General features: G+C 40.8%; 1 protein-coding gene across 1 annotated transcript; it reads right to left on the bottom strand.

Moving 5' to 3' along the window:
* Window positions 1-6601: 6601 nt before the first annotated feature.
* LOC130734357 (polygalacturonase-like) lies at window positions 6602-8515 on the bottom strand. The gene is made up of 4 exons (XM_057586723.1): window positions 8324-8515; window positions 7824-8135; window positions 7207-7725; window positions 6602-7041 (listed from the first exon to the last, which is right to left on the bottom strand). The coding sequence occupies exons 1-4, from the start codon at window positions 8447-8449 to the stop codon at window positions 6814-6816; spliced, it is 1185 nt and encodes a 394-aa protein (XP_057442706.1). The 5' UTR covers window positions 8450-8515; the 3' UTR covers window positions 6602-6813.
* Window positions 8516-13799: the final 5284 nt, after the last annotated feature.

Here is a 13799-nt window from a genome sequence, read left to right as displayed (position 1 = left end):
AACAATCATGTCGTCTACATACACTTCCATATTTCTTCCAACTTGCTTTGAAAATTTTTTATCCATGAGGCGTTGATATGTGGCTCCAGCATTTTTCAAACCAAAAGGCATGGTTTTGTAACAATAATTCGCCAAGTTAGTCATGAACGTCGTACTTTCCTCATCCGACGGATGCATCATTATTTGATTGTAGCCAGAATATGCATCCATTAGACTTAAAAGTTCGTTGCCAGAAGCCCCGTCTACCAACTTATCAACATTGGGAAGAGGATATGAATCTTTGGGACACACTTTGTTCAGGCTTGTGTAATCCGTGCACATTCTCCACTTTCCATTAGGGCCCGTTTGGTGCGACGTATAGTATAAGGCCTGATAGTATAAGACCTGATAGTATTAGGCCTGATAGTATAAGCCCTGATAACTTTCTTATACTATCCAGCGTTTGGCCATACTCTGTATAATTTACAATATCATTTAAATTAATGCAATTTTATGTTTAGTGAAATATTGAATAATGATATAATAAAAATCAAATATGGAGGTGATTATAACGGTGGTGGCGGTGGTGATGGAAGTGGTGGTAGGTTGGTGGTGGTGGTGGCAATGGTGGTAGATTGGTGTTGGTGGCGGTGGTGGTGACAGTGGAGATAAGTTGGTGGTGGTGGTGGCAGCGATGGTGGTTGTGGTGGTGGCGATGATAGGGTGGTGATGGTGGTGGTAAGGCGGTGGCGGCTACGGTGGAGGGTGGACGCAATGGTGGTGGTGGTGGTGATAGGGTGGTGGTTGTGGTGTCGGTGGTGGCGACGATTATGGTGGTGGTGGTGTCGGTGGTGACGGTAGGGCGGTGGTGGCGGCGGTGGCAGCGATGGTGGTTGTGGTGTTGGCGACGATAGTGTGGTGGTGGTGATAAGGCGGTGGCGGCTGCAGTAGCGCGGCGACGACAGTGGAGGGTGGAGGCAATGGTGGTGGTGGTGGCGATAGGGTGGCGGTTGTGGTGTCGGTGGTGGCGACATTATGGTGGTGGTGGCGATAGGGTGGTGGTTGTGGTGTCGGTGGTGGTGGCGGCAACACCGGTGGTGGCGGCGGCGGTGGTGGCAGCGATGGTGGTTGTGGTGTTGGCGACGATAGGGTGGCGGTGGCGGCTGCAGTAGCGTGGCGGCAACGGTGGAGGGTGGAGGCAATAGTGATAGTGGTGGCGATAGGGTGGTGGTTGTGGTGTCGGTGGCGGCAATAGAGTGGTGGCGGCGATTATGGTGGTGGTGGCGATATGGTGGTGGTTGTGGTATCGGTGGTGGCGGTAGGGCGGCGGTGGTGGTGGTGACGGTTGGGCGGCGGTGGTGATCGGGTGGTGGCGGCAACACCCGGTGGTGGTGCCAATGGTGGTGTAAGTTGGCAGCAATGGAGGTGGTAGTGATGGTGACTTATACGTCACAACCTTATCATGTCTTATCCATCACTCACATGATGGATTAAATAATACGTCATTTTAACGTATAAGGGGACTTTGATGGATAAGCTTATACAATACAATGTCATCACCAAACAATGGATAAACTCATAATGTATTGTATAAGCTTATACTATCATGCCTAATACGGCGTGCCAAACGAGCCCTTAGCTTTCTTGACCATCACTACGTTGGCGAGCCAGGTTGGGTACTGCACCTCATGAATAAATTGTGCCTTGATCAACTTCTCAGTTTCTACTTGTACCGCCTTGTTCTTTTCATCGCTCATCCTTCGCCTTGGTTGGATGACTGGTTTTGCTCCTGGCTGTATTGCCAACTTATGAGTGATTACGTTGGGATCGATGCCTGGCACGTCATTAATTGTCCATGCAAAAAGATCTAAATTCTCGCCCAACAAGGTGATCAATCTTTCTTCTTGTTCCTTTGTTAAGCCGCTGCCAATTTTCAGAACCTTATCTTTAATCTGTACTGATTTTGTTTCTTCCAAAGGTTGTGGGCGGAAATCATCAGCGTCATCTCTTGGGTCCAAGCTAAACCCTTCGTGTGGAAAAATCTCTGTAATACGGTGGCTTTCCTTGGCGGCCTTTCGCCCATAGAGAGCCACACTTCTAAGGTAACACTCCCTTGCTGCATTCTGATCCACTCGCAGGACGCCCACCTTCCCATTACAAGCTGGGTACTTAACAGTTAAATGTGCGGTTGAAATTATGGCACACCACTTGTTAAGGGTGTCCCGCCCTAAGAGTACATTGTAATTGGCTCTACATGCCAATACCAGATATTTCACCTGAAATTTTTTAACAAAATCCCCCTCGCCAAAAGCCGTTGGTACTTCAACATATCCTCGCACATTGACCCGGTCCCCCGTAAATCCCACCAAGGTTCCATTATATGGTTTCAAATCTGACTCCTTTAACCCCAGGCGATCAAAGGCGTCCCCGTAAATGATGTCCGCCGAAGATCCCTGGTCCAAAAACACTTTCTTCATCATGTAATTGGTGACCCTGATGGTCACTACAATCGGATCGTTTCCATGAGGAATAACCTGTGCAAAATCCTGAGTGATTCAACCAGCACTCGCCCTCATACGCTTCATGCACGGAATGTACAGCCGCCACATAACGCTTTCTAGCCTTGCTTGAAATCACGCCTCCTCCAAATCCCCCTGCAATGGACGAGCATTCTCCAACAGGGTCGCCCAACTCTTCCACTATCTCTTTTCCTTTGCCTCTGTCCCCCTGAGTTACCTTAGTGGCCTCTGTTGTTGCTGCCTCTTTAACGAAATTCGCCAGATGGCCAGCCTTGATCAACCTTATCAATCTCCCGCCTAAGGTTCCAACAATTATTAGTGGTGTGCCCCAACGTTTTGTGATACTCACACCATCGGTTTGTATCCACATTAGCTGGTGGTCGCCTAGGCGGTGGCGGATATTGCACCGCATTTGTTTGTGCAACTGCTTTTAAGATAGTGCTTAGAGGAGCATTCAATTTAGTAAGTGGGACAGGAGTGGGCGAGGCTCCTTGCTGGCCAGCCGGGGTTGCAGTGGTTCCTTGGGGATTTCTGTGCCACGTATTCTGGAACCCAGGTTTGGAATTTTGATAGGGGCCAGGTCTTGGAATACGTGGAGTTTGAGCTACCCTTGTTTCCTTTCCAGTCTTGTGTTTTTCCTGCGAAACTCCGCCAGGCTGGACGTGTTTTCGCCCCTCCTCCCTTTCTTGTTTATTTTGATCATCTTGCTCAATCAAAATGAATTCCTAAACGCGAGCACGAAGATCCATCATGTCCTTCGCCGGTCGTCTGGTTAAATCTCGATTCAAGTCGCCCGCCCTGAGGCCATTTTTGAAGGACGCCAGGCACACATCCGGGTTGTCTTCCTCCAGTTGAACAACCATTTTACTGAATCGCGCCATGTAGTTCTTGAGCTTCTCTCCTAGCTGTTGATGTATGCTGATAAGGTCAAACATGGTTGCTTTGGTAGTTTTGTTGGCGGAGAATTGAGTTAAGAATTTAGTAGACAAATCTGTGAAGTTGTCAATGGAGAAGGGCGGATGTCGGATGAACCATTGCATCGCCATCCCCTTAAAAGTTGATGGTAACAATCTGCACTTTACCTCATTTGTTGCCCCACCAATGACCATTTTGGTGTTAAAGTAACGCAGGTGTTCCACAGGGTCAGATTCGCCTAAAAAGGCGTCCAAAGCCATTGTCTGCAGATGCTTTGGTATACCCACCTTTGTGATGGCGGGAACAAAAGGCTGAAACTCGACGACGTCTTCAGCCTCGAGCCGTTGTCCTTGCTTGTAATCTTGCCGCTGGGTTAAATACTCCACCTGGGCTTGCAACTGCTCGTTTTGGCTTTGTACTTTTAGCAAAGTATCCAACATTTGTTGCAAGGCCGCAGATGTGATTCCCGTCACTACTTCTTGTGTTTTTCTCCGAGCGCTATTTTTGAGGTCTTCTAGATTCACATATTCAGGCGGCGCTGATCGTCGCCTGACGCTGGGATCTGATTTAGCTACCAGATCTGAGGGTCTCCCCGGAGGTACATTCACCAACGATGCTGGTGACTGCGCCACTGAGTGAACCCCTTCCGAGGAAGCCTCCTGCTCCTGCACTTGAGGTATTTCACGGTTGTTGTATCGTCCGCCGCCGCGGCCGCCCTGACGACCACCACCCCTCCGGCGATGATCACGGCGGTCCACACCGCACGAACGGGTTTCCATGGATCTTAACGCTCACCCTCTACGTCAACTAGTAGATCGAGGTTAGACGGTTCGATCCCCACAGACGGCGCCATTGTTCTGTACTAGGGAAAGATTATGTAAGAGAATGACTGAAAGTAAACCCTAGCAGAGCACTAAAATGGCAAAAATATCATAAAAGGAATATTCTCATTAAATGTTTTAAAGGTACTTTTTACAAGGTGTTGACCTCTCCTTTTATAGAGGGAGTGATCATGATGTGGACATTTCCTGTACTTGGGCCTGACAACCGGGGCTCAAGCCTCTATGCATATAAGACAAATCTAATGGAATCTTCCAGCTGGCTTGTGGGCCCATCTAAAGGAAGGGGCGGGATTCCTTGTTGTTTGGCAAATTCCGCCCTGGCTGCATTCGTTCATCTGATTGCCTGATTTGGGCGGGCATAAGGAATCCTTATGTCCCGCCAAGTCCAATCATGTTTCTCAAATGAAGAATAATCCCCACGACCAGAGCAAATGTTTTAGCCTCAAAATCCTTCAGCGCGGGATAAGTAGCCAAACCCCCATAAGTAGTCCAATCCATTCTATCTAACACAACCGAAGCATGAGGCCAGACAAAGAATTTTACCTCACCATCAATAATAAACTGATACGACTCACCTACACCTCGAACCAGGCGCAAATCAACCGGAGACTTCTCAAATAACGCCAAACACGACGAAATCTCATCCACATCCCTTGAAGAGTCACCACCAGCGTCACTCAAAGATACCATTAAATTATTAGATACCGCATAAATGCCTTCACTAACAAGTTTCTGGAAAAAGAAAAGCCTTCGGAGCCCGCTCCTCGAAAACCAAAGGCCTAGCCACTGAAAGCACGTCCATCTCTCCTTCAAAACCCGAAGAAAAAAGAGCACCACACCTAGACAGCTCCCCACAGAAAGAGCTTGGCATAACCTTAGTATTTCCCACCAACAATCCCCAATTATGTCGCACCCATAGCTGACTCATTATCCACCTCCATCCCAATATGATTAAGTTTGCGCTGTCGTTTAAAGTTTGCGCTGTCTGTGACGCCCGGGGCCGACGAGGGCGGGGAGTGATCGTCAGTGCAGTGAGGCACGGACAAGGAGCGGCTCCTGGCAGACTTCTAGACGGAGGGGCACATGAATGAATCGATCTCGCACCCGAACAAGAGGTATTCCAAGGCTGTATAGGTGTGGGACTATATAGTCAAGGAGGGCGTAAAGGATTTGATTTGTACTACTCATAACAACAAGATGCATCTTCTTTTCGGGAGCCCAACTCATAAAAACTCCATAGTTAAGTGTGCTTGACTTGGAGCAATATTGGGATGGGTGACCTCCTGGGAAGTTTTCCCAAGAAGTGCGCGAGTGAGGACAAAGCGCACTAAAAAGACTCGTGTTGTTACCGTGAGGCCAGTCGTCAAGTCGGGATGTTACAAATGGTATCAGAGCCGACCTCTCCCAGAACGGTGTGGTTCGGGGACGAACCAAGCGGAAGCTGTTGGGCATGTGACGCCCGGGGCCGACGAGGGCGGGGAGTGATCGCCAGTGCAGTGAGGCACGGACAAGGAGCGGCTCCTGGCAGGCTTCTAGGCGGAGGGGCACATGAATGAACCGATCTCGCACCCGAACAAGAGGTGTTCCGAGGCTGTATAGGTATGGGACTATACAGTCAAGGAGGGCATAAAGGATTTGATTGGTACTACTCATAACAACAAGATGCATCTTCTTTTCGGGAGCCCAACTCATAAAAACTTCATAGCTAAGTGTGCTTGACTTGGAGCAATATTGGGATGGGTGACCTCTTGGGAAGTTTTCCCAAAAAGTGCGCGAGTGAGGACAAAGCGCACTGAAAAGACTCGTGTTGTTACCGTGAGGCCAGTTCTCCAGTCGGGATGTTACACTGTCGAACCCAGGTCTGCTAGAAAGCAACCAACAATGCATCCACAAACAACAAACACCAAACTAGGAACTTTTTTGTCATCCTATTTAGTATTTATATTTTAACTGATGAATTTTGATTTAAATGAATATTTTGTTAATATCATTTGTATGATGTTAAACACCGTCGATGGATTTTAGATTTTAGAAAGAAAAAAAAAAGATGAGTGTTATTATGAAATTAAATAATTGGGGTGGAATGTTGATTTTGCATATAAATTGAATTGGGTGTTATTCAAACAAATCTTTAAGGGTGAGTATATTTTAATCTTAAATAAAAGATTTGTTTGTATTAAATATTTGAGGAATAGTTTAGATACTAAAAGAAAAAAAACAATATGAAAGATAGGAAATCCAAAGTCATTATAAATAAATTTAAATGTGATTAATTAGTTAATAACAAATTATATTAATAAGAGATAATTTCTAAAATTTTCAAATTAAATAAGAATAAACAAAAAATTGTATCCAACAAAGGGAAAACATCTTGTAATTATTGTGTCAACTGATAGAAATTAAAGTCTTGGAAAAATTGTTTACATGAACCCGCATTTCGGGACTAGAATCATTAGCATCCTCGTTTTATGGGGATGAGTTCTATACCCTTAAAAGGAAAATAGAAAGTTAAAGAAAATATTATAATCTTGGACACATTATGCCATGTTAAAGTCATTCTAAGCTGCCGGTGCTACACATGTAGGAGCTTTTCCAGTAACTATTGGCTTGACATTAGCACATTTGGCGGTTGCTGGGGCTCCATTGAAAGTAAGATCAACACCATTTAGCTCTACAGTGTCACAAGGTACACCACTGCTGCAAATAAGAATTACTCCTTCCGGAGTTGCTGAAGTGCCCCTAATGTTCTTGAACGAAACCTTGCTTATCTTTATTTTAGATGGACTCTGGCTCATTTAAAGAAACCAACAAATGGACAACAATCAGTCATATAAATTACTTTAGTGTATGGACAATTAAATTACTAAATTTTAAACTATGAACATTATTTTTTAAAAATGAAAATATATGTTAACTTTTGCATTAATAAATATAAGTTTAGGATTAAATACCTTTTTGGAGCATTGGTTCCATGGACAATACTCTTGGTCGATGATAATAGGGTTCTTTACATTGACCATGATAATGTCTTCGAAATGCATATCGGTTATAGGAGCTGTTCCTGGGGTGCTAGGCCAAGTCTTGATCCTCACACCATTATCAGTGTTTGTCAAAGTGCAATTCTTTACATAAAATCCTTCTACAGGCTTTTCATCCGGGTACTTTCCGAGGCTACCAACACTAATACCATGACCTGGTCCGCAGTTGACATTTTGAACAAGTACATTTTTTATTCCATCACCTAATGAGACGCAATCATCTCCGGTACCAATATTTGTGTTAAGAATCTTCACATCAGTTGATCTTCCAACGTGGATTCCATCTGTGTTCGGACTCAAAGCAGGGGCAACAATTTTGAAACCATCAAATGTAAAATTGTTGCAACCCAAAACATTGACATTGAAGCTTTTGCTATCTTTGGAAGTAATGTCACGAACAATTGAATTATTGACGTAATTAAAAGCAAAATTCTGTTGACATCAGACAAAAAGATCAATTGTTGATTTATTATTGTTTGATAAATGTGTAACATACTTGGAATGAAAATGCAAGAGTAATCTATATTTACCATGGGAAGCAAGGTGCAATGCTTGTTTTTTGAACAATCATTTCTTTTCCAAGCAGTTTCACCAACACCATCAAAAACTCCTTTACCCGATAAGGTGAAAAAGCTAATATAACTAAACTGAACCCATGTGCCAGCCCCTTTGAAGTTCCTTGGATTTACAGGTGCTTTAATTGTTCCATCAACTTGAACTTCAATATGGGCCTTGCAAGGACCTTGGACCTGTACTGCACCCATCTTGTATGTACCATGAGGAATCACAATTTTGGCTGAAGTGGTTGACTCACATGCTTTTTTCCAAGCATTTGTAAAAGCCTTAAGAATGTGTAAAACTCGAATCAATTATTTGATTATAAACTAAAATAAATAATATATAGTACTTGCTTGTGATATCACCAATTTAGTTGGATAAAACTAAGTTTCGAGCGAAAAGTGAAATAAGTTTTTTCATTTCCAAAAGTGAAATAATTTTTTTCTTAATATAATCAATGATAAGATAATACCTGTGTTATATCTGCATTCGGTGCTCCGCCAAATTTTGATATCTCAAGGACCCATGATTGAGCTGTACTAAAGCCATAAAGAAATGAGACAAAAGCAATTATCGCGATATTGAGCTTCATATCCATTATAATTGTTTTTGTTAACACGCTATGTCCTTGCACTTCTTTTCAATTCATGAATTTGATTTTGAAGTATGTTCGAGCACTATTTATACTTGAATAGCAAAGCGTTAACATTATGAGAAAAATAAGGAACCTCTTACTAAATATATGATTTTTCCAATATTAGGTGTTTGTTATGTTTAGTACTATTACTAATAATCATCTATCACTCATTAATTAATAAGAAATTACTATTAATAACAACTTAGTTTATAGGAAGAGGCTATTGTGAGGCATGTTGGTATATGGTGTGTGGGTGAAGGATGATAATAACCTACAGTATAAGGTTTTCTGGATTAAATGTATATTTTAATTGTCAAATGAATTTTGAAATATACAGGTTAATGTTAATGTTTTTAAATTAAAATTTTTCCCTTTACTTCCCACATAAGCTTCCCCACATCAAATTTTTAATCCCTCACCTTCTATTTTTTTAATCTGCATTGTACATTTTAAAAGTAACACTTTCATAAGTTTTATTGAAAACAAATGAAGATAAATTAATCAACAACATTCAACATGGGAACAATCTCTCCCATGTGGGAAAATAATCCTTGATAGGCTATCCAAACAAAAACCAGTACAGAAAGAGAATAACCCCAAAAACTCATACCAGAACTCAATATAGCCTACAGGGAAACTTTAAACAAGCAAGAAACAAAACCTTGGGGAAAACCCCACTATTCTATTGCACAGACACACTAACATTTCATAATTAATAATTAACATTAAATCTACTCGGTATTATATGAATTTTGCCTCCAATTTTTCATAATTGTTTCCATCATTCTTATTTTCCTTAACTTCAAATAGCACATTTAAAAACGATGCCTCCTTATCGGTTCATCTTACAATTCTTTCCTTTATCTCTCATCCTCAGCCATTCTCTACCAAGTAAGACTTTACTTTTTTTTTTTCTAGTCCTCCACACTCTTTATGAGCGGCATATCCATTAAGGAGTTGATCAAGTGTGCTCTTCATCCTAATCAAATGGCTTGGTGTGAGTTCATGGAGGATAGGTGATTAATAGTTAGGGAGATGATATTGTGGTGCCCTAAAATGTTTTCTCTTATGTTTTAGTGTGTTTCCCTTTTTTTATAGAAAGTTCATGTTTTCATTTGTTTGTTCTTATTTTTCATTCAATTCATTATTCTTTTTATGCTTTTAGTTTTGCAGGTGGATCATATCTTTCACCATTGTCGATTTGCAATAGGTTGAATTCAACAGAATTATTGCATCCTTAAAAAATCATACATGTGTCTCACTTCATTCTTTGACAACAAGATATCAACTAGGAGTTTGCATGATAATATCCCTCATCTCTTGGCCCGAACAATGGTTAATTTATAATACATCAAGGAGATCACGGTCAAGCACAAGCCTTCGTAGCTTAATTATGGATTCTTCAATCCTAGGCTCTGATTGAGCAGTTTCTGTTGGTGTCATATAACGACAATTCTGAGATGAAGACGTAAAGGACAAATCGTATATAAAGTGATCTAAATCAAGTGTTGGGTTCTTGTCAACTTGAGCTCTAAATGTTTCACGATCAATATGTGCTGAAGGCGTGTGGAATGAAGTCAAAGACTTGGTACTGGATACTAGAGCCACTCTCGTAGTTATTAGAGAAGCGGTCTTCAGAGGATTATTTTCTTGATTAGGGTCTCCATATGCAATATCCGCTTCAATATCACTTGCGCATTGATCTAGGAATTCTTCGTCCCCTTCATCTCCTTGAACATTTTTACCCTGAAGAAGAAAATAAAGAGGATTATTTGTATCAGCGAATTAGGAAAGATAAAGTATCTTACGTTTATTTTGACACCCAATCTAAAGCGATGGAAAAGAGGACGATTTCACCACCTGAAGTACTATTATCACTTGATGTGATGTAGGAAGAATTAAGATGTAAGTATTTAATTAAGGTGGTGGATTGGCTTTCTTCAAGGCCTTTGGAGTAGGGGTTCTTTGCAAATGAATGAAGTAAAGAAGAGTTCCCAACAACAAATTGTAAATTGTGGAAATAGATAAGGACATGGGAATAATACCTGGTAAATTTCATCTTTTGCGGGTGCCAAGTTCTTGGAACTCGTGTATGTAGCTACGCTTGACGTTGATCTGACATAACTCTTTGATGGAATCTCGTTAAACATGATCTGTGAGGTTTCGACGAGAAGTTGGAGGTTTATTTGTTGACTTCCCCTTCTCGCCGCGAGCTGAAAAGGAATAAGGTCATTTATGCAAAATATTTGATTAAGGCCTACGCTGAAGGTATGAAAAACACTAGAAAGGGGGGTTTGAATAGGTTTTAAGTTTAAAAACTTTCCCTTTAAGATTTTAGCAAATATTCTAAGTAACTAAGACAAAACGTGCAAGAGATAAAGAGAGGAGAAAATCACATAAGTGTTTTATCCTGATTCACTTGATAAATCCCTCAAGCTAGTCCAGTCCACCCGTTAAGGTGATTTCTTCCTTCGTAGAATGAAGGTAATCCATTAATCAAAGATTGTTACAACTGCACTAGCACACCTTGCTCAGTGACTTACAAATCTAAGAACTAGCAACACTAAGACAAACAAGTCTTAGTCTTCTCAAGGAATCTGACCTACCTGGTTCCTTAAGGAAATACAAACAAAGTTTGTGAAAAGTTTGGGTTTACAATGAGTTGGTTCTAAACAAACAGGAGTAAACACAATAAGAACAATGAAAAAATATTTCTAAGGTATTCGCTGGTAAGTTTCACTTGGATTGCACAGTATTTTCTTAGTCAATTTCTTTTCTCTTCAGCCTTTAAATACTCCAAGGTGAAAGTTTTGTATCCGTTGGAAGGCAATTCTGGAAATTCCAGAACCTGTTGTGGCTGAAGCTCGTTAGGTAAGGCGACAGAATAGTACACTGCTTTTGTACTATTGAAAATTACATTTGCCTTATCCTAGTTGACTTCTGATCTTTGGAGACGCTTCGTGTTGGAACTTGTGAAGCAACTTGATCAAAGTCACGAGGAAGCTTGGATCCTCTAACCTTCATAACTTCTGCATCTGAACCGTTCACTCTGAACTTCTGGTCTTCAAAATCAGAAGTACTTTGGTCTTGAGAGCCAGATTTCTCTGGGTCTTGAGAATCTTCAAGTCTTCAGCTTCTGGACCGTTCGCTCAGAACTTCTGGTCTTCATAATCTTCAGCATCTGAATCTTCATAGCCCACATCAGAGCTTTAATCTTCAGAACATCTGAAGCATTGACAACCGTTCAGAAGAACGTAGTGAGTGCAGAAGCGTCTCAATGGTTACCATTTGGTCTTTATCTTCTGATGAATATGTCTTTGGATCAGGATCAGAACCTGATTGTCAAACACTTAAAAGATAAACGTTAGAGTACCATAATTGTTCATACACAAATATAAGCTTGTTATCACCAAACATAGAGTTGTACAACCTGACCAAATCTTGGTCTTACATACACATTATGAATATTTCTTGGCTTCCTCATATTTGTCTTCTTCTGCATCAAGATTCATAAACTCATATTTTGATTTCTTATTTCTCTCTAGAGTAATGCTTTAAGAGTTCATTTTTCGAGTCTGTATAGAATTTGACGAATGGAAAATGTGAAGACTCGGTAAGGTAAAATAGAAACGTTTTTCAAAAATAAGGGGAGAACTTTTCGTAATTACATGAGATCGAGTTCGCAAGGCCCTTCTTTTCAGACTTTGCTTCCTGGGCCGGGAGTTTTGGTTCTTGCCACTATTGCTTCCAACATTCGATAGTCTCTATTGGGTTTGAATCGAGATAGTTGTGGTTTTACATTAACAATCAAATATGAAGAAGTGGAAAAAATATGTTAAACCCTGAATGGGAAGTTTACTGCGGAAAATATACTTGAAGTAATGCAAAGATGGTGCTCAGCAAAGTAGTACATTGAGCATTTCTTCAAAGTTACCCTATCACAAAGTGGCTTAAATGAATTATCGACTCTGTCTAAGGAAGAAAACAAAATCCACTTTCGGAGCACAACGGGAAAATCCAAAGAAAACTTGAAGTTTGGAAAAGGCAGAAAGTTGGGGAAATGCATCCTCAAGGAAAATTTGTATTTGTCTTTAAAAGGAGGAAATCAAATTTTCAAAACACTTGCTTCGAGTTTCCTTATTATAGCTTAAGCCGCCTCGTGAAGAGTATTCTTTATTTGACAAGGTATGTACAAAACTTGGAAGTATCTTTGAAATGATTGAATTTATTTTACATGCGTACCTCGACTATTCCTAGAGGGATCTCCTTTCTACACACCAAGAGTTGTTGTTATATTATCGAGACACACCTAAAGGGGTATCTTGATAGGATCATAATAATAAGTCTACCAGTCCTCAAATAATTTAGTGCAAAAGTAAGATAATTCAAAGGGAACTTGAGTAAGTTCAGGGAATCTTTCCGTATAATCCTAAAGAGTATGCGCCCAACTTTCAAAGCTATCAACAAAAACATCAATGGGAATTGTTTCTTTATATGTGAAGAGTTTTGCAGGACGAAGTTGGCTCAGCTCAAATTTGTCTGATACAAGTTGAGGTTGAAGGTCAAACAGGTCTGAAGGTAAAAGAGAAACTTTTGCGAGATAAAACGATTTGCAAATTTAAGTCTCGTTGCTGAGTGGGTTGAAGGATTTCTAAACCACGCTAGGTTTTTTAAACTCGAGGAAGAGTTTCTAAACCACGCTAGGTTTTTTAAATTCGGATGCTAGAAGGCGTTACCTTCAGGAAGAGTTTTTTAAACTCGAGGAAGCAAGCCAAATATATTTTGAAGTCTTCCCAAGCGGATCTTTTATCATCTAAAGGAGTAAGGTGAGAGAGTCTTTGACCCTCAGCATACTGAAGAACATCATCAAGAGCAACCATAAGGAGTTTTGACTCAAAAATGATATTCATCCAGAGCTTCATCCAACCATTCCTAAAAACCGTCGTTGATCATATTCGAATGGTAGTTACTAGTAACTGCTACAAAAAGCAAACTGAAGCGGTTTGAACTACTGCAAAATGTACATATAACTGTTGAAATTTGCCTATTTTATTGTTTTGTCTTCAAGCTCATAATGTCTAAAATTCTAATCCATCAAAAATTTCTTACCAACATGTTGTGGGAGGTGTTTCTCCTGCATGATACTTACCATCTCAAATACCCTCAAACAATGACAAATGACTCTAAGTTCATACAAATATTTAGCCTAAATTAAATCTCTTCCAAAATTCAATTGGTTAATTTTCATCATTAATCAATTTTGTATTGATAAAAGACAATTGTTTTATGTTGGTTCAGGATCATAGATAGG

Source organism: Lotus japonicus, chromosome 1 (genome assembly GCF_012489685.1).
Source record: "Lotus japonicus ecotype B-129 chromosome 1, LjGifu_v1.2".
Lineage (NCBI taxonomy): Eukaryota > Viridiplantae > Streptophyta > Magnoliopsida > Fabales > Fabaceae > Lotus > Lotus japonicus.
The sequence above is the reverse complement of the archived record's forward strand: the minus strand, read 5'-3'. Positions and strand labels throughout refer to the sequence as shown.

What these genes read in the sequence shown, in the direction of transcription:
- LOC130734357 (XM_057586723.1), bottom strand. Translation starts at nt 8,449, where the DNA reads ATGGATATGAAGCTCAATATCGCGATAATTGCTTTTGTCTCATTTCTT. An exon ending in CGAATGCAGATATAACACAG is followed by an intron (nt 8,136 to 8,323) that starts GTATTATCTTAT and finishes CACATTCTTAAG; the next exon opens with GCTTTTACAAATGCTTGGAA. An exon ending in ATTGCACCTTGCTTCCCATG is followed by an intron (nt 7,726 to 7,823) that starts GTAAATATAGAT and finishes TGATGTCAACAG; the next exon opens with AATTTTGCTTTTAATTACGT.